The 23763-nt window shown below is 49.9% G+C and overlaps 1 protein-coding gene across 2 annotated transcripts; it reads left to right on the forward strand.

Moving 5' to 3' along the window:
- The first annotated feature begins 3040 nt into the window (after nt 1-3040).
- On the forward strand, nt 3041-23092 carry NLGN3 (neuroligin 3). 2 transcript variants are annotated; one of them, XM_079765444.1, is made up of 6 exons: nt 3041-3761; nt 8903-8962; nt 10535-10684; nt 16994-17179; nt 19243-20032; nt 20880-23092. In XM_079765444.1, the coding sequence occupies exons 1-6, from the start codon at nt 3305-3307 to the stop codon at nt 21721-21723; spliced, it is 2487 nt and encodes an 828-aa protein (XP_079621570.1). In that variant the 5' UTR covers nt 3041-3304; the 3' UTR covers nt 21724-23092. The 2 variants fall into 2 exon arrangements, with proteins under 2 accessions (XP_079621570.1, XP_079621571.1); XM_079765445.1 differs by lacking the exon at nt 8903-8962.
- Nucleotides 23093-23763: the final 671 nt, after the last annotated feature.

Here is a 23763-nt window from a genome sequence, read left to right on the forward strand (position 1 = left end):
CACTACATACAGGAACACAAAGACAGCCGGATCTAGAGAGGAGAGACCCTGACAGTCTGAGGCTGACATGCCCCTGCACAAACAGCAAAAAGGAACATCATTGACCTTTGAGAGTGACAGGATGAGGGCAAAGTGCCCCCCACTGGTGCTACTTGAATAGTGCTGGTGCTGAGAGGTGAGGGATGCTGAGGTGGAGACCTGTCCGTGGAGTATGACTGGGGTTTCCTGCAAGCAGTGCCTCAGTTTCTCCCTTTGTTTCAAGTTCTCAAGCTTTGCAGGTAAAGTTTGGACTAGCTGCCCTGGGAGATTTCCTGTTTGTGACAAAGGGGGTGTGTGCGAGGAAGAGGGATTTCATGAGCACTGTGTGCCTGATCAGGGGAGGAATTGGGCCATGCCCCGGTACTTGAGCCATCTCTGGCACAAAAGGAGTTAATGGCAGGGACCGCGCCCCCCCGTGTCCGGGCACGCGCAGCGCGCCCCCTTGGTGCGCGGGCACAGCAGCCAAGCAGCCAGAGAGCAGATCTCGGGGATTCGGGTGCGGAGCCCTTGGCCTGGAGGCGATATGGGTGGTCCGAGGCCCGGTTCAGTCGCTTGCAACAGCCAGGGGAACAGGTGAGGCCGACTGCCCCGGTCTCTCATTCTTTAGCTGTCCATACCTTGCCCCATCCTATCCCCTCCCAATCGGGCTCCTCCACTCCCCAGCCAGTGCTCCCCATCCTCAACCCCATGTTCTCTATCATCGGCACCCCTGACACCCCAGTCCTCCCCCACTCCTCTCCTTCACCTCCTCCCTGAAGCTCACATCCCTGTCATCGCCCAGCCCATGGTCCCTCTATTTCCACAGCCCGCCCGAATGCTCATCAAAATACCCCTACTGAGGGCCCCCAACCCCATTCCTATAATGCACATTGCCAGCCCCCCCACCCCCGCAGTGCAACCCCATCCCTCTTCCATCGTAGCATCTCACAGCCAGGCTCCCTCCCCCACTCTGCAGCCCCTCTCCTAACAGAGGCCTTTATCCTATCCTCCCCATTCCAATGCAGCTCCATCCCTTAATTCCGTTCCGAGCCCTCATAGCCCCCAATCCTGTGGTTTACAATACCAGTGCATTCCTGTACAATGCCCCTCACCCAATACTGCTCCAGCATAAAAGTACCCCCAGATGCCATTCTAATCCCTGGCATTGCCACCTCTCCTTGTCTTCTTCCAAATTGGAAGTTGGACCAGGATGAAGATCTTGGCCTTGGGGACTTACAGTGGGTTTTAGGGTACAGAGGGCGTTTGGGGGTCGATTTGTCTAAGTGTTCACGGGGGAGGGACTGCAGGGAATTGACTCAAAGGGGACCGGCATTTGGCACCGAAGGGGTACTGGAGAGGGAAGAATCCCAAAAGGGTTAATGGAATTTGTGGGGAGGGGCGGCACCGAGAGGGTTAATCCTGGGGGTGGGTGCTGGTGGGGAAGCAGTGTGAATGAGCGGTCTGTGCCCCAGAGTTGCCATGGAGACAGTGAATGGGGGGATTGTGTGAACTCAGCTGTGGACTATCCCCCCCCCCCTACACACACACACACACACACACACACACACACACACACACACACACTTGCTCCTGCTCCACCTCCCTACTCCTACCCCTTCTTTCTCCTGCCCCTTCTCCCCGACCCTGGGCCATTATGGGCTGTGGCTGGAATCTAACCCCCCATATTTTGCTCCCCATTTCGTCTGAGCCCCCTCCCTCCACCCTCCTCCTTCTTCTTCTTTTTCTTTTTCTTCTCTCTCTCTCTCTCTCTCTCTCTCTCTCTCTCTCTCTCTCATTCCCCTCTCGGAGGTGGGAGGTGGCGAGAATGGCTGGGCGTTCCCAACCTCCCTCCCCCACCCCTTCAGGCAGTTCTTATTAAAGTCTTAAAGGAGAAGGCCTGCAATCTTGAAAATTGGGAGAAATGAGGGGAAAAAGAAATTGTGTGTGTGTGTGTGTGTGTGTGTGTGTGTGTGTGTGTCCATGCACGAGTGTCTGTGTGTACCTGTGGATATGTGTGGACTGTACCTGTGTGTCAGAAGGCCTGTGTCAATTGTGTTGCTATTCCTGTTTCTGTCTCCACCTATGTGTCACCATCATGCTGCATGTGTCTGGATATTTACCTGAGTAGTGTGTGTGATTATATTTTAGTAAGTCTCTGGCTGGGTGACACTCTCTGTCTCAGAATGTGGCACTATATGAGGGAATCTCTGTGGGTTTGGAATGTATGTCTCTGTGAGTGAATATTATAGTATTTATTATCTGGCTTGGTCTCTCTTACTTCCTCTTTTAGACTTTGTGATTCTCAAAGTGTGAGTCTCTGAGAGTGTGCTCCCCACACTCCACTGTTTATTTTCCACTGGCTGAGCATCAACAATGCCTAGGGTGCTAGGCAGAAGGGTTTCTGCCTCAGTTCTGACATTCCATGTGACACAGAGCTAGCTAACAGAGATGATCAAGGCTTAAGGATTTGGGAGCAGTTAGGGCTGAGGAGAAATGTACAGAAGGGCGCAGGAGGTTCTGGGAACTTTGAGAAATGGCTCTCCTGCCCCTATTCTTGCCCCTGCCCCTGCCCCTGCCCCACCTGAGCATGAAGGGAATCTCTGTGGGACCCATTGACTGTGTGCTGCTTTCCCTTATGCCATAGAGTCCCAGAGTGAGGTTCACAATCCTATTCCCTGAGGCAGAGGTCCCTGTGTGGGCTTTCCAGTCCTGGGGCTAGAGAGCTCAGTGTTCCTGCAGCATGCCCAGGGACCTAGCTCTATTTCCAGTTCTCACCTCTGCTACCACATGCTACTCTGGCTCCAGCTGGCCCTCAGGAGCTCCATTGGCTGAGGAGTTCAAGTTGGGGATTGGGAATTTGTAGTGGCAACCACTGTCATTCTGTCAATCCCCTTGGGTTTTCCAACCATGGCCGGGCACATAGAATGGTTCAGATTGGCAGTGGAGATCATCTATGGGTCTCTCAACCCTTGGGCATGTGAAACCTCTCCTAACTAGGAGAATAGCCCAAGCCCAGCAGGGCCCCCAAAACCCACTCCATAGCCCTCTCCACTGTATTGGATGACGAATACTTCCCTCTTTCCACAGGCCTGTCTGGCCCTGAGGGAGTCTCCTTTCTGAAGCTGTGGTGCTTGGATGACCTGCTCTCTACGTGGCCAGCACCTGTAGGTGTCCCTCAAGAGCTCAGTTTTGAGGTTCAAGTCAGTGTGGCCATGAAGGGGCTGCCTATTGGGCTGATGCTGTGACCCTGGAATCTGCCTTTCCTGTCAGTCCCCCTGCCCAGAACATGTGGCTGCGGCTTGGCCTGCCCTGGCTGTCCCTGAGCCCCAAGCCCACAGTTGGCCGGAGACTGTGCCTCACCCTGTGGTTCCTCGGCTTGGTGCTGAGGGCTAGTACACAGGCCCCAGCGCCCACAGTCAATACTCACTTTGGAAAGCTAAGGGGTGCCCGGGTACCATTGCCCAGTGAGATCCTGGGCCCTGTGGACCAATACCTGGGGGTGCCCTACGCAGCTCCTCCGATCGGCGAGAAACGGTTCCTGCCCCCTGAACCACCTCCATCTTGGTCGGGCATCCGGAACGCCACACACTTTCCCCCAGTGTGCCCTCAGAACATCCACACAGCTGTGCCCGAAGTCATGCTGCCTGTCTGGTTCACTGCCAACTTGGATATCGTCGCTACTTACATCCAAGAGCCCAATGAAGACTGCCTCTACCTGAATGTCTATGTGCCCACGGAGGATGGTGAGTGCTGTGGCCAGGCACTGTGCCCTCCCTGCCTTCACCTGCCCTGTTGTGTTTGTGGCTTGCATGTGGTTGTGTGCCCTGCAGCATGCCTCTGTCTGTCTAACCATCACTCTGCTTGGCATCCCCCTTCCTCCTCCCTGTTCTTTGCTCTCCCAGCATTGTCTGAGCTCCCTTGTATGAGTGACACTGTTACCAGGAGGGGCCTGGCCAGGCCTGAGAGCTTTGACAAGTCTAGGGTCAGAATGCTGGATGGGGGGTTCCCTGGGGGAGTATGGGTCACTGCCGGCAGCTGCCCGCGGGAGGATGCTGGCCCCACCAGGCCTCCTGTTGCCATTCCAGCTGCTTTGGAAGGTGGAAGTTGTGTGTAGCCAAAGGAGCTAGGTGTGTGTTGGGGGTTGGGTTGGGGGGGGGCAAGCCTGGTGGGCACTACTTAGGTGCCTCCTCTTTCACTAGCTGGTGCCTCCTCCCGCGGGGGTCACACTAAGGTAAGTGACAGAAACAAGGAGGTGGTGGGAGAGGCTCTCTGCCATGTGCCACCTGCAGAGCAGCTCTTGGGGTCTGGGGGCGGAGGGTGCATGCCCCTTGGCAGAGGCCTCCTGTTATTTTTTAGTTTTTTATTCATTTTACAGTAAAGCGGATTTCCAAGGAATGCGCCCGAAAGCCCAACAAGAAAATTTGTAGGAAAGGAGGTAGGTAGCGAGCCGGCGGGGAGGGAGAGAGAGAGAGAGAGAGAGAGAGAGAGAGAGAGAGAGAGAGGGCTGCCTGCCCACCTGCCCTTGCCCCTGAGGACCCTGCCTTCCTTCAAGTAGCCCAGGCTCAGGGGGCAGGTGGTGAGCAGACATAAGCTCCACCTCATCCAAGGGCCCTGGCCGCCTTTTCAGGGAGGATTTGGTGGCCTAAGGCAGATTCAGAGCAAAAGCAGCAATCCCGTTTCTTCTGATCTTCTCAGGCCTCAATTCCACCCTTAAGCGTGTGCTAAAGACAGAGCCAGTGGTTCTCCCTGGCCACCTCAGGAGAACTCAAGGCAGTCAAGGTGGAACCAGAGGCACTGCCTTTTCCTGGTCAGGGAGCCATGGGCTCACCCCTCTGAGTTCCTTCCTGGATTGATAGTCTAGACTTAACTCTCCAGCCCTGAAGCTGAGACCAAACTCATGCACAGGCTTAGGAATCCTGCCATCCAACTCCCCACCTTTGACCAGAGCATAGCTGAATGACCTGGGCTGGTCTTGTGGCAGACTGGGGCGGGGGGTGGGGGGACTCCTGGAACTATGGACTCTAAAGGAGGCATGAGACCCTGCGTTTTAAATTAACCCTCTTGCTGGGAGGAATTTGTTCCCCCTGTATAACAATTCTTCATGTTCGAGTAGCACTTTATGTTTTCTGTAAAGAACTTTCATACTTACCTCATAAAATTCTCCCTGTATCTCTGGAAGCTTCTAAGGCAGGAATTGGTATCCCAATTTTATGGATGAGAAAACAGGCCTAGGGGAGTGACTTGTGCTCATCCCCTGTCATTGGTCTGTGGCAGAGCTGGGAACAAAATCTGGGTCCCTTGACCCTCAGGACAGTGTTCTTTCCACTGTAGCACACGAGCCAACTTAACTCCCATCTAGTCATTCCCGCCTCCCCAATTCTGAAAACTGGTAAAGTGTGGACAGGTTGGGCCAAACTAGAAACAGTAACAGCCTAAGAACTGGTAGAAAATGAGCCTAATTCCCACAACCCTTTTGCAAACTTGGAGTTTGTGTTCCTTTGAAATCCTGAAGCAAGGTTCCCCCAGGTGCGGTCTTCAGGATTCCTGGGACTGGGTGCTCCCTGCTGAGTGAGAACCTCAGGGAGCAGAGCCCAGGATCTCCACAATGGGCATGCGTACTGCTCCGGGGGAGTTTTCCACCACATCTCTACTCCTAGCCCAGGACTCTATAAGCAGTAGGCTATCAGTAAACACTTTTTTTTTTTTTTCACGAATGAAGAAGCATTGTGGTGCTGCAGCAAGAATACAGGTCTGAGAGCCACAAAGCCTGACCAGTCCCAGCTCTGCTACTAACTCACAGTGAGACCTTAGGCATATTTTCCTTTAAGAACCTCTGTTTGCACATGTGAAAGTGGTAGAGGACTGGTACTGTCCTTAACCTTTTGCACTCGGATGTCAAGATTAAAATTACTCTTTGAATGTATCAATAATTTGAAATATAAAAAAATCCAAATAAATAAGTTTGTATGAAAAGAAACTCCAGTTTTTTATTCTACTGCCGCACTTTGTAAAATCTGGGGTATTTAAAAAATTAAATCCACGAGTAGAATAAAGGAATCGAGAAAAAAGCAAGCGAGTGCAAAGGGTTAACATTCCATTAGCCTATCGATGAACTCAAGAAGAGGGTCTCTTTAGTATAATTGATTTCAGAGAGGGAGAGGGCGATAGAAACATCAGTGATGAGAGAATCATTGATCGGCTGCCTCCTGCACGCCCCACACTGGGGATTGAGCCCGCAACCTGGGCATGTGCCCTGACTGGGAATCGAACCGTGACCTCCTGGTTCATAGGTCGATGTTCAATCACTGAGCCACTCCAGCCAGACAAAGAGGGTCTCTTAAACTTGCTCCTTTGAGTTACTTACTTGGGTGGGAGGGAGAGGAAATGATCTTAAAATTAACAATTTCCTAGGAGGAATGACCTCCCCAGAGCACCAGTAAGGGCCTAAGACAGTCCAGTCCTGAGAGTTTGGCTAGAGACCTGGCTTTTAGTTCCACTCAGATACATATACTGATCATGATAGTTGACTGTGGGCAAGGCCAAGTGCTAGGTGTTGTTGGGATGTGTAGAGATAAAAATGAGGCAGAGGAAAGGTTTAGAAATAGCTAAAGATCTGATTGCCACTCTGAAGAAGTTCCTAGCCTAGTATTTAGTCTCAGCTGGTTTAGCCAGGGCCCACAGGCCAAACTGGGAGGTGGATTTTCAGACAGTTGGAGGGGAGGTCTTTTAGTCATTTAACTGTTCAAAGTAGTTCCCTATTCAGGGCCCATTTGGAGGAGACTCATCCACAGAGGTGGTTAGGGTTGTGTGCTTAGGGTAGGCAGGGCTGGCCTGGCCGGGATCTTGTAGCAGTACCCTGTCAAGATGGGGGATGGTGGTCAAGCTGGCCTGGGTGACAGGCATGGCAGCAAGGAGTAGCTCAGCAAGTGCAAAGCTGAAGAAGCAAAGGCAGATAGAGGAAGCTGAGACAGTGCAGCAACCCAGGAATACTCCCAGCAGTTGGGGAGGTATGCATCTTCTAAGTCAGGGCCCATGGGAAGTAAAGGATTTCCTGGGAAGACCTGCCCCATCCTCACCCCAACCCCGATCAAGTTGGAGGGAATTCATGTTTAGGGATGAGTGAGTCCTTTCTGTCCACTATGTGGATAATGAAGCCCTAATCCCTACAGGATCTCTGAGGGGGCAGTAATGGTAGGTGTTAAGACAGTAGACATACTGAAAGTTTGGGAAGCTGAAGGTGGTTTCTATCCCTTGGGCTGGGCTCTTGCCCTAGTTGAAAAGCCATTTTGTATTATGAGGGTGGTTTCTGTTTTGATTAATGGCTGGAAGGAAATTCAGTCACTGGAGCTCAGGCCTGCTGAGAAAGAAAGCTATTTGCTGCCTCCAGGCTGAAAGTATCTGGTGTCCTAGAGAAGAAGTTAGCGCTGGGTGCCAGCAGAATGACCTCTGTTTCTACACGCTGCCCAGCATCCAGGCAGTAGGTCTCCTTTCTCCACAGCCAAACAGGAAGAAGAGTTGGTGCCAGCTTACCCCCAGGTCTTAAATGTCTCTCTTCTCTCCTCTGGTCTCTTCTTTTCTTTCCTTCCCATCTCTCCCTTCCCCTCCATGTTCCACCTCTTTTCTCATTTATTTTTCCCTTCCTTTTCCCCTATCCCAAAAAGATGGCATGGTGCAGTGGAAAGACCATGGGTTCCAGAGTCAAGTAGACCTGGGATTGAATCTCACCTCTAGAACTTTCTAGCTATATTATCTTGAGAAAGCCACTTTACCCCTCTGAACCCCAGTTTCCCCATCAATAAAACACGAATAAAGATAGTACCCGCCTCATTAGGGTGTAAGGATGAAACTGTATGGCAGAAGTGGAGTCTCTAACATGATAAATATTCAGTACATAGTACATAGTAGGAGTTATTACCATTATTCCTATCTCTGTTTCCCTCCCTCCTTCCCTTCCTCTGTTTCTCTCTCTGCTTCTGTTTCTCAGTTTCTCTCTTTCTCTGTTTCTTTCCCTCCCTCCCTCCCTCCCGCCCTCCCTCCCTCTGTTTCTCTCTCTGCTTCTCTCTGTTTCTGTCTCTGTGTTTCCCTCCCTCTGCTTCTCTCTCTGTTTCTCTCTCTGTTTCTCTCTCCCTCCCTCTCCTCCTCCCCCTACCCTACTCCTATTTCTCCCGGTTTCTTTCCTTCCTTCCCTCCTCAGGCTCTCTCTATATCTCAGAGCAAAGCTTGCTGTTCTCAGGCCTGGTTCCTATGAGCAGGAACCTCATTTGCCATTAACCAGAGCAGGAGGTCCCAACAATGAAGACCAGAGGGACAGCTTCATGTCCCATTTTCTCCTGTGGGAATCAAGATGAGCTGAGGCCCAGCTTGTGCTTGCTCACTGGTCCCAAGGAGCCCAGGGCTGGGGTCCCTGGTACATTTCTCTGCCCTAATAGCTCACATCCACTCCACACATGCTGGCAATGCTGCCTCTCACACTTAGTGCCTGCCCTGCTCTCCAGCTCAGCCTGCCTGTGTGTACACTCACAGCCCCTTCCAGATGGAAGAAATCCCTTCCCTGAGTGGCTCTCTGGCTCTGTACCCTGGCCCACCTGCTGCTACCTCCTTCCTAACTGGAAGGTAGTTGGTTGAGATGGGCTGTTGGGACAGGGAGGCGGGGCAGGGAGGTGCAGGGAGGCCAGCACAGCAGGGGCCTGCAACACCATCTTCCTGATGAAAGTCTGGGCCTCAGCCCACCCATTCCCCCAGTTCTTGCCATCCGTCCTGCCTGTCCTGGGCCCAGGCCCAGAGCTGGCTTGCTGGGCCACACTGCAGTCATGCTGTTTTTGAATTCTCTCTCTGTTTTGTTCTCTGTTCTGTGCTGTTGTGTCTCCCCGTGTCTGGTCCCCAGGATCCGGCGCTAAGAAACAGGGCGAGGACTTAGCGGATAATGACGGGGATGAAGATGAAGGTATTTGGGGGCTGCAGGGCGTGGCGGCTGGTGCATGGCACAGAGCCCCTCCCCCTCTCAATGGGGAGAAGCCCCGTCTGTCTGTCTGTCCGTCCATTGGTGTGTTTCTGTTTCTGTACAAGGCCACCAGGCTGTTCATCCATCTTTGGCCTTGTTGGCCATTGGGAGTTCCAGGGTGATGGACATGCTGGTGGGAGCAGGGGACGATAAGCAGAGCCATGGGGAGGGCATCCTCCTCACCCCGGTTCCCAACCCATTCTCAGTCCTATAGTAGTAAGCTTCCTCCTCATCTTCTGTGATTCATGGGCACCTGCCCCTACTAAGCAGCAGGGAGAGTGGAGAGAAAGCAGGGCTGAGGGAGGGTGAGGAGACGCCTGTGTTGTGGGGAGACTGGCTCCTGGGAGAGGGGCCCAGCAGGATGTTGAACAGAGGAGTGAGGCAGTGACAACCAAAGGGGATGGAGAATAGCTCCAGCTAGAACCTCCCCAGCCTTCTCCTAGCAGAAGGACTGGGGGTTAAAGCTCCAGGCTGAGGCCGGGACACCACAGCTCAGTTAGTAGATGGTGTAAGATCCTTGAGTGATGGTTGAACCAGTCTTCCTTCCTCCTTGGAAAAACAGGGTGCGTTTGCTCAGCAGCAGAGAGTTTTCCCTTCTACCTCCGTGACCCTGCCCCCTCACCCCTGGAGGGGCCAGACAGTTCAGGGGCCTGTTGGTGGCTGCTAGGGCTATGCTGGTGTGGCTGAGTGTTGAGAGGCTGCAGGTAGAGGTGATCAGGCCGGGAGCCTCCTCCTGAATGCCCATCCCATCCCTGTCCCTGTCTGCTGAGACTGGGGAGCAACCACTTTAAGTTCCCTTATTGTATGGCCTCTGGGAGGCACCATCTTCATCCTAATGCTGACGGGGGCCAGATCTCTCAGTCTTAGTTCTGTTCTTTCCTCTTCAACATCCCCAATGGCTCCAGATAAATCTGCCTGATGTCCTAGGAGAATGGGGTAAATGAGCACATGGCTGAGAAACCATGTCACTAAGGGTCCCCTATCCCATCTCTGCCATTCACTCCCCTTTCCCCACATTCTTCCTTGTTCTCTCCCTGTGATGCCCCTTCCCACCCCTCTTGTCTCTGTCTGCACTGGGGGGAGGGGGGAGCTGCTGCCAATGGCTGTATTTCTATGGAACTGGTCTAGTCTTGGGGGTTCCAGGGCTCCCCAGCCCCTGTTCTCTAAAGCCATATCAGGTCCCAGGACTCAGGTGTCCAGGGAAGGACTCACTTGATGCAGCCAAGGGACCAGCCCTTCCTCTTCCTTCTGCCTCCCCCTCCCCTGCCTCCAGGCCTACCTAGGCCTAGCTGTATCAGGCCAGGCTGCTGGGAGGCACTTGAAACCAGATTCTTTAAAAACATCACTGAAGTCCAAGTATCTCTGGCTGAGCAGCCCCTTGAGTCCTGCCCTCAGAGATGGTGGTGGTGTCCTGGCACCTGGGATAGCTTTGCTACCTGCACCCCCCCAGGGCTGGTGGGGGTGGGGAAGGAAGGGCATCCTACCCAGCCTGTGTCTCACCCCTTCTTCTTACAGACATCCGGGACAGTGGTGCTAAGCCCGTCATGGTCTACATCCATGGAGGCTCTTACATGGAAGGGACAGGCAACATGATTGATGGCAGCGTCCTCGCCAGTTATGGCAACGTCATCGTCATCACCCTCAACTATCGGGTTGGGGTGCTAGGTATGGTTCCCTGCTAGGTATCTAGAAGGAAGCCTGGGTTCTCAAGGAGGGAGGAAAGAATGCTGGGGAGTTAAGAACAGGTGGCCTTGGTTTCCTAGCTGGTGCTAATGACCATAGTAAAAATGCTGTTATCCCATTACCCCTACCCAAGTAATGGGAACTTCCCTATGTCCCCAGGCCCTTTCCTGGGTGTTTAGTTCCCACTGGAAATTCAACTCAAACTTCACACCTTCTGTTAGGTCTTAAGCCAGGTCTCTGCTTCCAGACTTTTGCTTGACTGAGTCTTATAGGGCCCATTAATTTTGTCTTGTCCTGTCCTCATCACTACCCACCCACAATCTCTAAACACCCTGCACATACACAGGAATTCCTTCTAGCCAATCACATATCCACACACCCACATACCCTCACATGTTCACACATGCACACTGTCCTCATTCACCCCCATGCATATGGTGATTTCTCACTCATCCCCCCACAAGCACACTCACATATCCATATACATGTAAACCCCCACATCCACATATATAGACTTCCTCACATACACACACATTCCCCCAGCACTCCATATACACTCCATACATGTAATCTCTCACACACACATATTCACATACCCATATATCTCTATACATCCCATACCCCTATCCCACATCTACACAGATTTCTCTCACCTTACTCACATACACACACACATTCCCATATATTTCTCCCTCCACATATCTATATCCATATGTATGCTCTACACAAAGACCCATACCCTGCACATCCACTCACAAACCCCACACATATATACCTTAAATGTACATAAATATTTCTTCCACACATACTCATATCCCCCACGCACCCCACTTCCACATTCATCCAACACCCACATATACACATATGTCCCTCACCTTCCCTACATAAACACAAACCAATATTCCCCCTTCCTACACATAAACACCCATACCTACACATCCACACCTCTCCACCCCACACATATACAAATACTACACACACACACACACACACACACACACACACACACATACACACATCATATCCCTGCTTGCACATCTATATCTACATCCCCTCACATATATACATACAGGCCCCCTACACATATACCCACATGGACACACATGTCCCATATATACCTTGCATATATATATCTAATACATACATGTGTACATATTCCCCACCTTACCCCACAAATGTATACACATTCATATACCCACATATGCCCATTCATACACATACAACTCTACTCACCCTCATATTCATGCACACCCATACTTATGTACCCCATATACACACACATACACATTTCTTCTACTCTTTCTATGCATACATCCTCATACGGCCCCACATATTACACAAACACATTCTCACACACACACTTTTTCCCCAAATGCTTCCTCATACACACCCACATGCCCTTCTCCACACACACTGTGTCACCCACACACTTGTTTCAGTGATTTAGGCTTCCACTATACCCCATACCTTTCTCGGTGACTGTTAATGCCTATATGTGGCAAAGGTCTTGAGGTAAACATGTGCCTCAAAGAGGTGACTGAGCATAAAGGTCCTTGCTCCCTTTCAGATGCTCACCTAGGCCTCAGAGGGCACATGCAGCCCCATATCCCTGGAGTGGCATGAAGAAGCCAACTTCTTGCCTCAAGGGCTGTGTCCTCAGATTCCAGTGGGAGGGTCAAGGCTGTTTGTCAGGTCCGTAGGCCTGCGTGCTGAACCAGCAATTAGTCATGGCTTCCTGCATGGCTAGTTGGTTAACAGGACCTTATTTTGATTTGCTTTTGAGTATATTACTTTGCCAGTTCTCATCCCAGAGGCTCCAGTACTGCCTTAATACTATATGGGATAGCAAGATACCTTTTTGGGGTTCAGACCGGAGAAGTGATATTCCACTGGAAAAAGTGGAACCTGTGTCCCCTTCAGTGGTATCTGGATACTGGATATGAAACCTGCAGGGCAGCTCCCTAGTCTGTCAATAGTCTGATATGCTTTGGGTTTCATGGTTCTTCTGCTGCTCCTGTCTGAGCTGCCCCAGACATCTTGGCAAGGCTCTCCTAAGCAGTTCTGTCCTGTTGAGAAAGGGAATTTGAGTCTCTGACAGTAAAAATGGTACTGTGAAGGTGGCTGGAAATCCATGTACTAGGGCTGCACAGTTCTTCAAAAGTGATGAATATACAAATATAATCACACACAGATATATAGGCACACATACCCAGCAGTTTCAGCCCAAAAGTAATGTTGCTACTTTATTTTCTTAGTGAGAGTGATAGAAAACATTCAACTCAGCTGCTTCTAAAAATTATAAGCACATACCTTCAGTCTAGAAGATGTATTGGAAAGTACAGACAATACTAAGAATATGCTTCAGTTCCATATTTTTGGACTGGCTAGGGATGAAGGAAAGAGAGAGGAAAGGAGTGGGGGAGAGGGGAGAATGTAAGGGAGAAAAGAAAAGGATGGGGACAGAAAAGAGGAAAAGGTGACAAAGAGAAAGGAGAGACAGATTTGCAGTGTTGGTTGGGAGCTGTGGGCTGCACAGAAGGCTGTTGCTGGTGAGCATTCCCTGTGATTTGCTGATTACTTCACATCCCTAGCTGAAGCTGTTCTAATCCTTAACCTCTTGGGAAGTCTTGGACCCTTTTGAGATTCTGATGAAAGCTATGCACTTTCCCTGGAAACACACACACACACACACACACACACACACAGAAATGATTTCATGGATCCCACTGAAGCTCATCCATGAAACCCAGGTTGAGAATCTCCCACTTTACAACCTCCTGTCATTTGGCTAACCAGAACAGCATATATGTGGGCAGAAATATTATTCTTTGGGCTTAAGCAGTTACTGATCAAACTAATATTACTCAAACCTCAGAAGGAGCCATAAACTAAGATTTGGTCAGAAGTCCTTTACTGCTTCCTGTGTATTCTTTAGTGCCTGCTAGGAAACACAAACATTATCAGTAAAGCCACTGGTTGGATTCTGGGTACATACAAGATGTTTTGCTTCTTGGTGCCAGTTGTAGAACATGGGTTTGTCCCTGACACTTGGGGATTTTCCTCAATGTAGCTGAGGCTTTGTTGTTTTGTTTCCCAAAGCATCCCAGAACAGGTGGCCAGTTTTGAACCACAATTATAGTAAGTCCTCACTTAACATTATCAATAGATTCTGTGACTTTAAGTGAAATAATGTATAAAGATACCAATTTTAACCTTAAGCTAATTTATACAAAAAAGAGTTAAATTCCTATGGCATCTTATCAATGTTATAATGAAAAGATGTTGAAGGACCGAAGTTATTTTAGGACCTGCTGTATATGTATTCATTTACTCTCTTTCCCATCTGCTTCTCTGGAGCACTGAGCACAAACAGACAGTTCACTCTAAGGTGCTTCTTTAGACATCTTGGGTTCATGTAATCGGAGAAAGTCCAAGGCAGAATGGTAGTTATTATTTGAGAAGCCCTCATTGGGCTTGAGACCAACAAAAGAAAGGGACCCCAGCAGGATATAGGATGTGGTTATCCCTGGGACTGAGGAAGTAGGGGCTTGCCAAGTTAAATTCTGAGTTCCAGAATTTAACCCTACATCCTTGCCCAGGTACCCTTCAGGCAAACTGAAAACCTGGTAAACATCAAGCCTTCAGTGACATGGATATCTGGTTTTGATATCACTGGTGCCAGAATCCCCTGTCTTCTGTTGTCAAGCAACTTACCATGTACTGTAGCATAAACTTGGGCCCAGGGAGACTGGCTCAGATTTATTTTGAAAGTGTGTGGAGTTTGGTATTTTAGCCCTCATTCTCACATGCTTTGCATGGATGGCTGAGTTACGGGGGAGCTAGCAGCGAATAACTGCTCTCTCAGACTGCCAGGTTTTGTGTGCTTGTGGTGGGTCATGTTTGCTGTATCATCTTACTGAGCCTGTTGGATATAGCACTTCAAGCAGGACTCTTGTAGTAAGGATGGTTGGCATGGCATCATCCACATGCTTCAGATCTTCTTATCCCAAGTTTCTTGGGATCCCAGGGAGCCAAGAGTGATGGTCAAACCCTCCACCCAGCCCTTTCAGTCCTTTGTTCCTAACCCAGGAAAGTGGTACATGTTGGAGCAATCTACTTTACTTCATCCAAATGCAGGCTCTTCCTAATGATTAGGACAGATGTATTTGACACATTTCACTGAATGATACCGACAAAGGCTAAGGCCAAATCTGCTGTTGCCCAAATGAGAGAAATGGGAAAGAGGATTTTGGGAAAGGAGAGGCAGAAGACAAGCAGCCTAAGAGAAGTACATGGTGATTTTTGCCAGAGGGTCTCAAGGTTTGGATAGCTGGGTTGAATCTTGGTCAGCATACTTCTTAAGAGTCGCAGGAGCAGCTTCAGTTTGTGAATGGGCCTGGCAAAGGAAGAGCTGGTCCCCTTGTCTAGAAGAACAAGCGCTCCTCCGTTCATCCTCGTCCAGGCTTTCTCTAATTCCTTCTCATTTCCTCATCGGGAACCTGGGGCTGAAGAGGGCTTGTGATTAGGTCCTATGAGGAATAACTAAGTACTTTGCATACTTAATTGTACCAAAGGTAAATTAATAACTTGAAGAGGGTGAAATGAGCTCTCTTGCAGAAGCTAGAGACAGAAGGACTTGAGAAAGATGCTGAGGAATTCTTGTGCCTTACTGAGTCTTTTGAATTCAGTTTCTGCCCATGGACTTTCAGGACTGCCAGAGAGCTCTCTGTGAGCTGAGGGAGCCTCCTCAAACATGGCCTCTCATAAAGATGATGCCAGATGATGTGAATGAGCTTTTCATGGTGGGGTTTAAAAAATACTAACCCAGCCTGGCCAGTGTTCCTCAGTAGTTCAGTGTAACCCCATGCACCAAGAGGTCACTGGTTCGATTCCAGGTCAGGGCATATGTCCAGGTTGCAGGCTGGATCCCCAATAGGGGGTGTGCAGGAGGCAGCTGATCGATTATGTTTCTCTCTCATCGATGTTTCTATTTCTTTCTCCCTTCTCCCTCTCCCTTCCTCTGTCTCTAAAATCAATAAAAACATTTTTTTAAAAATGCTGATCCAAGTATGGGTTTCCAATATGTAGGAGCTCCACAAGTTCCACCTGGAAAGAACCCTTCTGAAAGTCTAGGGTGGGAGAAGATAGAGCCCCAAGGAGCCTAGAGATCAGGAAGAGGGATGAAATGAGGCAGCAGAATCCATCTGAAATGAAAATGCGGGGGAGGGGGGAGATATAGGACATTTCTGCGGAATAGCCAGCAGGTGGGTGGGAAGGTAGTCTCCATGGCAACAAGTAACCACAACAGCAAATCCCAGCAGGTGGGTGGGAAGGTAGTCTCCATGGTGACATGTCTCCTGGCAGCAAATTCCACTGGGTGGGCGGGAAGACCTGTTTCTGTGGTAACGCACTGCACTGACTCACTGATTTCTCCACCAGATGAAAAAAATGGTCTAACCCAGTGGTTTTTCAACATTAGCAGGCATCAGAATCACCTGGAGAGTGTGTTAAACATGCTGATTGATGGGTCCCATCCCCAGAGTTTCTGATTCATTAGAGGAATGGAATGAAGACCTGTCCTGAGAATGAGGGGAAGGGAACATCCGAGGCCCTAGAAAGAAGTGGAGATGGACTAACTTGTACGGGAAGGGCAAGGAGAGCTTAGGGGTTGTTGCATCTTAGGATCTTCACTTTCTTCAGAGAGAGAAGGAAGGGAAAAAAGAAGTAAGTACAGATTTACAATGTGCTCAGCATATTAGTTATGCTTATTTATGTTCCTTTTATCCTTGTAACAACGCAGAGTATTTTTTATCCCCATTTTACAGAAGAGGAAGCTATAGCCCAGAGATGTCAAATAATTTGCCAAAAGCTACACAACTAGTAAGTGGTAGAGCCAGGACTCGAACCAAGGACTATTTGAGTCCAGGGTCCCTGCTTTTTCCACTCTATATTGCCAGGTGTTATAACCATGACCAGAATAGTGCATCAGGGCAGAGGATGCTGGGTCCTGGCCATTTGCAGTTCCTGCAGGTTAAGTCTTCCAACTGGAGGCATCCCCTTATAATGGTCTGGAGACCCCTCCTTCCAAGCTGGAGAATGGGTGGGAGGCAGGGAGCCAACCCTTCCTGTACTGATGGTGCTGGACCTTGCAGAAAGGAGCTCTGCTTTATACTAGCTAGGTGGATAGAACTATGCTGTATGCTCATCTTCTGTCCTCACAGCCCCTTCCATCATACTGCAGGTCCTCCATCTCTCCGCCTTCACTGTCCTCCTGTCCTTTGTTGAATCCAGGTTTCCTGAGCACTGGAGATCAGGCTGCCAAGGGCAACTATGGGCTCCTTGACCAAATTCAGGCGCTCCGCTGGGTGAGTGAGAATATCGCCTTCTTCGGTGGCGATCCCCGTCGTATCACAGTCTTTGGCTCAGGCATCGGTGCATCCTGTGTCAGCCTCCTCACGTTGTCACATCACTCTGAGGGTGAGTAGCCCTGGGGGCAAATATGAACTAGCAAAGTGCTGGCTACCCTGCACCTCAGGCCTCCCAGGCTCCAGAGTGCCCAGCTCTATGCCCCGGGAGCACCAGGGGAATCAGCCCACCCTCTTATATCAGCTCAGTATACCTTTGGGGAGAAGCTGATGGGAAACATTTCACTAGAAGAAGATGGAATTTTCCCAATGGGAGAGAGGGGAGGAGAGAATCCCACTTACAGCTTGGAAAAGGAATCCCATTTACATCCCCTTCTGACAACGGAGTCTTATTTGAGTGAGTGGGAATCCATTGCCTCTCTCTGAAGGGACAGGGAATCTTTTTGAGGCAGGGAATCTTTCAGTTAGGGAAGGACACATGACTGCACGGTAGAGCTCTAGGGTGGAAATTAGTTTTTAGGTGTAAGAAATACTCATTCTCTAGTTTTCTTTCTGACGAACAAGTCTGTACAAGAAGGGATCTGTCCTTGAGGGGGGAGATGGGTCCCAGGTATGAACTAACCTGCAGGGCAGGCTTTTTCTGAGGGTAGAAACCTATCATCAGACTCGGACCTCCTTGCAGGCTGTACAGCCCTGCTAAGGGAAACTCTCATTTTTAGCCCCAAGGAAAGCCTCTCTCCTTGCTGTGTGTCCCTCTGCCAGTAACTCTTCCAAGGGGCTGAATAGGCCCTTTTGTGCTCACAGAAAATGTTTTCATCACCTCTGGACTATAGCACATTCTATCTCTGAGAGGTAAAGGTGCCTTTCTCTGAAGTAAGGAAATCTGTGAGAGAAGACTTTTTTTCATTGAAATCAATCCCATGAGTTAGTGACATTCTCACAAGAAGACTTTCAGTCTTTCTTTGAAGAAGGCCTATCTCTCTGAGAGAGAAAAATCACCTGCTCTGACTTAGAAATCCTCTATCCCTCTAGGAACTACCCTGGTGAGGGAAGTCTAAGCTGGGATCTGCATCCCACCTTAGAATGTGTTTCTAGGTGATTATAATTGGAGTACGAGTCCCTTTTCCACAAAGATGGGTGAAGTGACTGGCTGTGAGAGTGCCTCTGTCTGAAAAGAGGAACGAACAGTATCTCCTGTGGTTGGGGACTATTTCACAGGGAGGAGAAGGCCTTCCTCAGAGTGGTGCTATACTCTGTCTCCTAGCAGGCCGGTGTCCCTGGATGTCTGGCTGCTTTAAAGATTTGTTCTCTCTGCCTTTCTGTAATTGACTCGTGGAGAATAATCTTTTGAAAAGTGAGGCTGTCTCTTAAGTTGTCATCTGTATTTCTCTCCCTCTCTTTCTGCCCATGCACTGTCTTTCTCTTAGAGGAATGGAACTGTGTGCCTGAGGACCAGATTATACTTTGACAGTGTTGGGGATAGGAAGAGAATGATACCCACCCCCCTTTTTAGGAAAGAATCATTCATTTTTTTTAGTTTGGGGTACTGGCTCCCCATCAACTAGGGGAAAATCTGGATCTGAGGCCTCAGTAGCTTTAAGAAAAGGAAAGTCTCTGTGGACACTATGGGCTGGGAGGGCACATTCCCTGAAGACTTTCAGATCCCAAGACCTTTGCCCTCGAAATCCTTCCCCAAACTCCCAGAATGTGAGGCTCTCTCCTGCTTGCATTTCTCATCTCTCATGAAAAAAGACCCCTTTGTGGTGGAAGCGCCAGCTCCCTGGTGGTGCGCTGGCACAGAACTGGGCCCAGCTGGGCAGGAAGCAAGAGGGGAAGACAAGGAGAGATAAAAAGAAAGAGCATAAGGAAGCTGATGTCTGGGACCCAAGGGGTTAATTCTTCCTGGCATGTCCTTAACTCCCAAGTTACCAACCATTGCCCCAGGACAAGGAAGCAAGAAGCAGTCAGGGAAGGGACCCAGCACCCCTCCTCTGGTCCTCACCAATCATCCCAGCCCAAAGGATTTTTCCTCTTTTCTAGCCCATTCAACCCATAGGGCAGCCTCAATAACAAAGGAATGAGGAGATGTTTGATTTGTCCCTCAGAGACAGGCAAGGGAGGCCTGGGCTGTGGGTGACAAGACAGATCTGACCTGGTGTTGCCTATCTTCTCCAGGGCTTTTTCAGAGGGCCATCATCCAAAGTGGTTCTGCTCTATCCAGCTGGGCTGTGAACTACCAACCAGTGAAGTATACCAGCCTCCTGGCAGACAAGGTGGGCTGTAATGTGCTAGACACAGTGGATATGGTGGACTGTCTTCGGCAAAAGAGTGCCAAGGAGCTAGTAGAACAGGACATCCAGCCAGCCCGCTACCATGTGGCCTTTGGCCCTGTGATTGATGGTGATGTCATTCCTGATGACCCTGAGATTCTCATGGAACAGGGTGAGTTCCTCAATTATGACATCATGTTAGGTGTCAACCAGGGCGAGGGGCTCAAGTTTGTGGAAGGGGTGGTGGACCCTGAGGATGGTGTCTCTGGCACTGACTTTGATTACTCCGTCTCCAACTTTGTGGACAATCTATATGGATATCCTGAGGGTAAGGATACCCTACGGGAGACCATCAAGTTTATGTACACAGACTGGGCAGACCGTGACAACCCTGAGACCCGCCGTAAAACACTGGTGGCACTCTTCACTGACCACCAGTGGGTGGAGCCCTCAGTGGTGACAGCTGATCTGCACGCCCGCTATGGTTCACCTACCTACTTCTACGCCTTCTATCATCACTGCCAGAGCCTCATGAAGCCTGCTTGGTCAGATGCAGCTCATGGGGACGAAGTACCCTATGTTTTCGGTGTCCCTATGGTGGGCCCCACTGACCTCTTCCCCTGCAATTTCTCCAAGAATGACGTTATGCTCAGTGCTGTTGTCATGACCTACTGGACCAACTTTGCCAAGACCGGGTAAGGAGAACGTGGGGGTTCTTCTTTGGGACCCCAGCATGCCCTCCCCTCTGCTCTATCTAAACCTCTTCCATCATCTCTCTTCCTAAAGTATTCTCCAAGTCTTGCTTGGTAACCCTTTCACACACAACCCTCCGTACTTCCTCCTTTTGAGTCTTTCATGCCATTTCCTTCCCTTAAAATTTTTGCTTAGGCTCACAGCTCAGTTAACATTAGTACTGAGCAGGAGTGAGAGTCATTGGCTAAACTATGGGATGCAAGGTTAAAGGGCCGGAGGCTGTGTGAAGTAGGAGTAAAGTACATTCAGAAAGAGCCTTTAACGACTCTTCGGAAAATTGGGCAGCTGAAAAGATTGATGGATGCTCAGTAGCATGTGAAAAGGAGAAGTGGCATAGCATAATCTTACAGGATGAGCATAGGCAGTGGTCGGCAAACTCATTAGTCAACGGAGCCAAATATCAATAGTACAACAATTGAAATTTCTTTTGAGAGCCAAATTTTTTAAACTTAAACTTCTTCTAACGCTACTTCTTCAAAATAGACTCTTGGTATTTTGTGGAAGAGCCACACTCAAGGGGCCAAAGAGCCGCATGTGGCTCGCAAGCCGCAGTTTGCCGACCACGGGGCATAGGGAAAGATGAGATGGTTCCATGATGCTGTGGGCAATAGGAGTTCAAGGCTGGGGAAGAAGAGTATGGACAAAGGGAGGGGCCCTGAAAGAGATGGAAACAGTGGGAAGTTTTAGACTGGGTGGGAGGTTTTTAGGGATGGGTGTGAGAGGAAGAAAGCTGGGACCTTTCCTCATCTAGGTAGATTGGTGACCCCAGATTTTCATGTGGTATTTCAGGGATCCCAACAAGCCGGTCCCCCAGGACACCAAGTTTATTCACACCAAGGCCAACCGCTTTGAGGAAGTGGCCTGGTCCAAATACAATCCCCGAGACCAGCTTTACCTTCACATCGGGCTGAAGCCGAGGGTTCGAGATCATTACCGGGCCACTAAGGTGGCATTTTGGAAACACCTGGTGCCCCACCTATACAACCTGCATGACATGTTCCACTATACGTCCACAACCACCAAAGTGCCGCCCCTGGATACCACCCACAGCTCCCACATCACCCGAAGGCCCAACGGTAAGACCTGGAGCACCAAGCGGCCAGCCATCTCCCCTGCCTATAGCAATGAGAATGCCCAAGGGTCCTGGAATGGGGATCAGAATGCAGGGCCACTCTTGGTGGAGAACCCTCGTGACTACTCCACTGAATTAAGTGTCACCATCGCTGTGGGGGCCTCCCTTCTGTTCCTTAATGTTCTGGCCTTCGCTGCCCTCTACTACCGTAAGGACAAACGACGTCAGGAACCCCTGCGGCAGCCTAGTCCTCAGAGGGGAGCCGGGGCCCCCGAATTGGGAGCTGCTCCTGAGGAGGAGCTGGCAGCATTACAGCTGGGCCCCACCCACCATGAGTGTGAGGCCGGTCCCCCTCATGACACACTGCGCCTCACTGCGCTGCCCGACTACACTCTGACCCTGCGGCGCTCCCCTGATGACATCCCACTCATGACCCCCAACACCATCACTATGATTCCCAATTCCCTGGTAGGGCTGCAGACATTGCACCCCTATAACACCTTTGCCGCAGGGTTCAACAGTACTGGGCTGCCCCACTCACACTCCACTACCCGGGTATAGCTCCAGCCCAGAGCACAGCCTATCTCCTGGCTCCCTTCCTCCCAGATCCACGAACACACATGCACACAGAGACACACACACGGAGACACATACAGATATATATGTATACGCACGCACCCACGCCCAACAGCAGACCCACCTGCACAAACATAGATAGACGTGGACATGCACCCGCATGTACAAAAACACAAATAAGGAAGTAAACCTAAACAAGCCCTCCAAATGGGGACGCAATTGAGTCCTTGGGAAACTGAGGACCCATGGGACAGCAGCTGAAGCCAGCTCCTTGAGCCTGACCACAGACACTCCTGGGGGCCTGAAAGCACCAGCTGGACACCCCCTTGGTGCTTGCCCTCCGCCTCTCTTGGAACTGCACCACCAATCAACTCCTGACTTGGGAGCTGTAAAGAGCAGAGTAGCTCTTTCTCCCCTAGACTTGATCTTTTTTTTCTGGTCTTGTTTTTGTTGATTTAAAAAAAAAAAATGGAACAAATCCTTCTCCAACCTGTGAGTGCAAAGAAGCTCCAGAAGGGAGGGCCCCAGCCCCAGGTCTTTCTGGCTCCAGTGATCACAGGATCCAACCAAGGAACAGGACCCCCAAGAAAGAAACAGATTTGAGTAAGACCACAGGTTGGAAGGAGGAAGGGGCTATCACTGGATGGGGCTGGAGGGCCATAGGGGAGAACTCTCCAGCCATCTCTGTGTCCCTGTGAAGGGCTGCAGACTGCAGAGTAGATTTGGTGAATGAGGTTCTGTGGAGTTCATGCCTCTGTCCTTGGGGTAATGCCATCAGAAATTCACCCCATTTTATTTACAGTCTCTTGTGTCTGTCATTTCTCTTTCAAAAAGGCAGTGTTTTTTGTTGTCGTTGGCTTTTTTTTTTTTTTTAAGAAAAGTTCTTAAAACACTAACAGAAACCCATGGAGTTTGTCCTTTGTAAAAATTTTAAACACAGTGTCTTGTTATAAAAATAAAAAATCCAGTTAGCACTCCCAATTTGCCTCCCTTGCACAGGCCTTGCCCCAACAGACCTCCCAGCTGGGTGCCTCTGCAGGCTAGGAATCACAGCAGCTCTCTGCCTCCTGTGCCTTTAAGCTGATACATGTCTGGGCTGCGCTCTGCTGGACCCGCATGAAGGCCTCTCCAGTCTTCATCAGGTTGCTGTCCCCACCCCCACAGGGCAATGGGTTCCTGCTGCTGAAGCCTTCTCTTAGTGCCTCAGGGCCTCCTAATGAAATAGCAAAAATAACACTTCTTTCTCTTCTGCATGCCATCACACTGCTGCCGCCTCCACCGTGCTGCCAACTGCCACCAGGGCCACCACCCTGCCCTCATCCTGGACTGGGGGCTGGGGGGAGGTTTGACCTCTAACATGCTGAATTCTTACACTTATCTGAATCCAGTGAGGCATCAGGTCTGTAGACTCTCTTGCCTTGGGTCTGACAGAGCAAGGGCCCTCTCCTCCCCTGAGATGCTTGTGTCATATTCTGTTAATTGGAATTGGAGAAGTTTATTGGGGCACTGGGAGCAGTTTCTCTCCAGGATTATAATCAGTGGCTCCCTATCAACCTTGGGGGACAAATCCAATGAGGTTCTACAGGGTTAGCATTATAGTAATTCATATTATTCTCAATGACTTGAAGGGCTGAACCAGCTCATCAAGTGTGACAGTTGGGTGGGGTTCCTGATACCTCAGAAACCAAGAATATAATTCTTCTAAGTGACCCTGACAAAATGAGGGAGATGAACCAACACAGCAGGATGATGTTAAGAGGGGATGAACACAAGGTAGTATAAGGACCAAAAGAGAGACAGGCAATGATTGACTTGACACAGTATAGTTAAAAAAGAAAAAAAGAACTGGGGGCAGAGTGTCAGTGTGGGTCACAGCTGAATGAGTTCATAGTGTAGAATTTGTTTCTACTCCCTTTTTTCCTTCCTCTCTTCTTTCCCAAACTAACATGAACACTAGCATATAATAACACAAATATTGCATGAAGTGGCTGGGAGGTAATCAGGCTCTGAGTTTTAGAATTAGAA

Source organism: Cnephaeus nilssonii (genome assembly GCF_951640355.1).
Source record: "Cnephaeus nilssonii genome assembly, chromosome: X".
NCBI lineage: Eukaryota > Metazoa > Chordata > Mammalia > Chiroptera > Vespertilionidae > Cnephaeus > Cnephaeus nilssonii.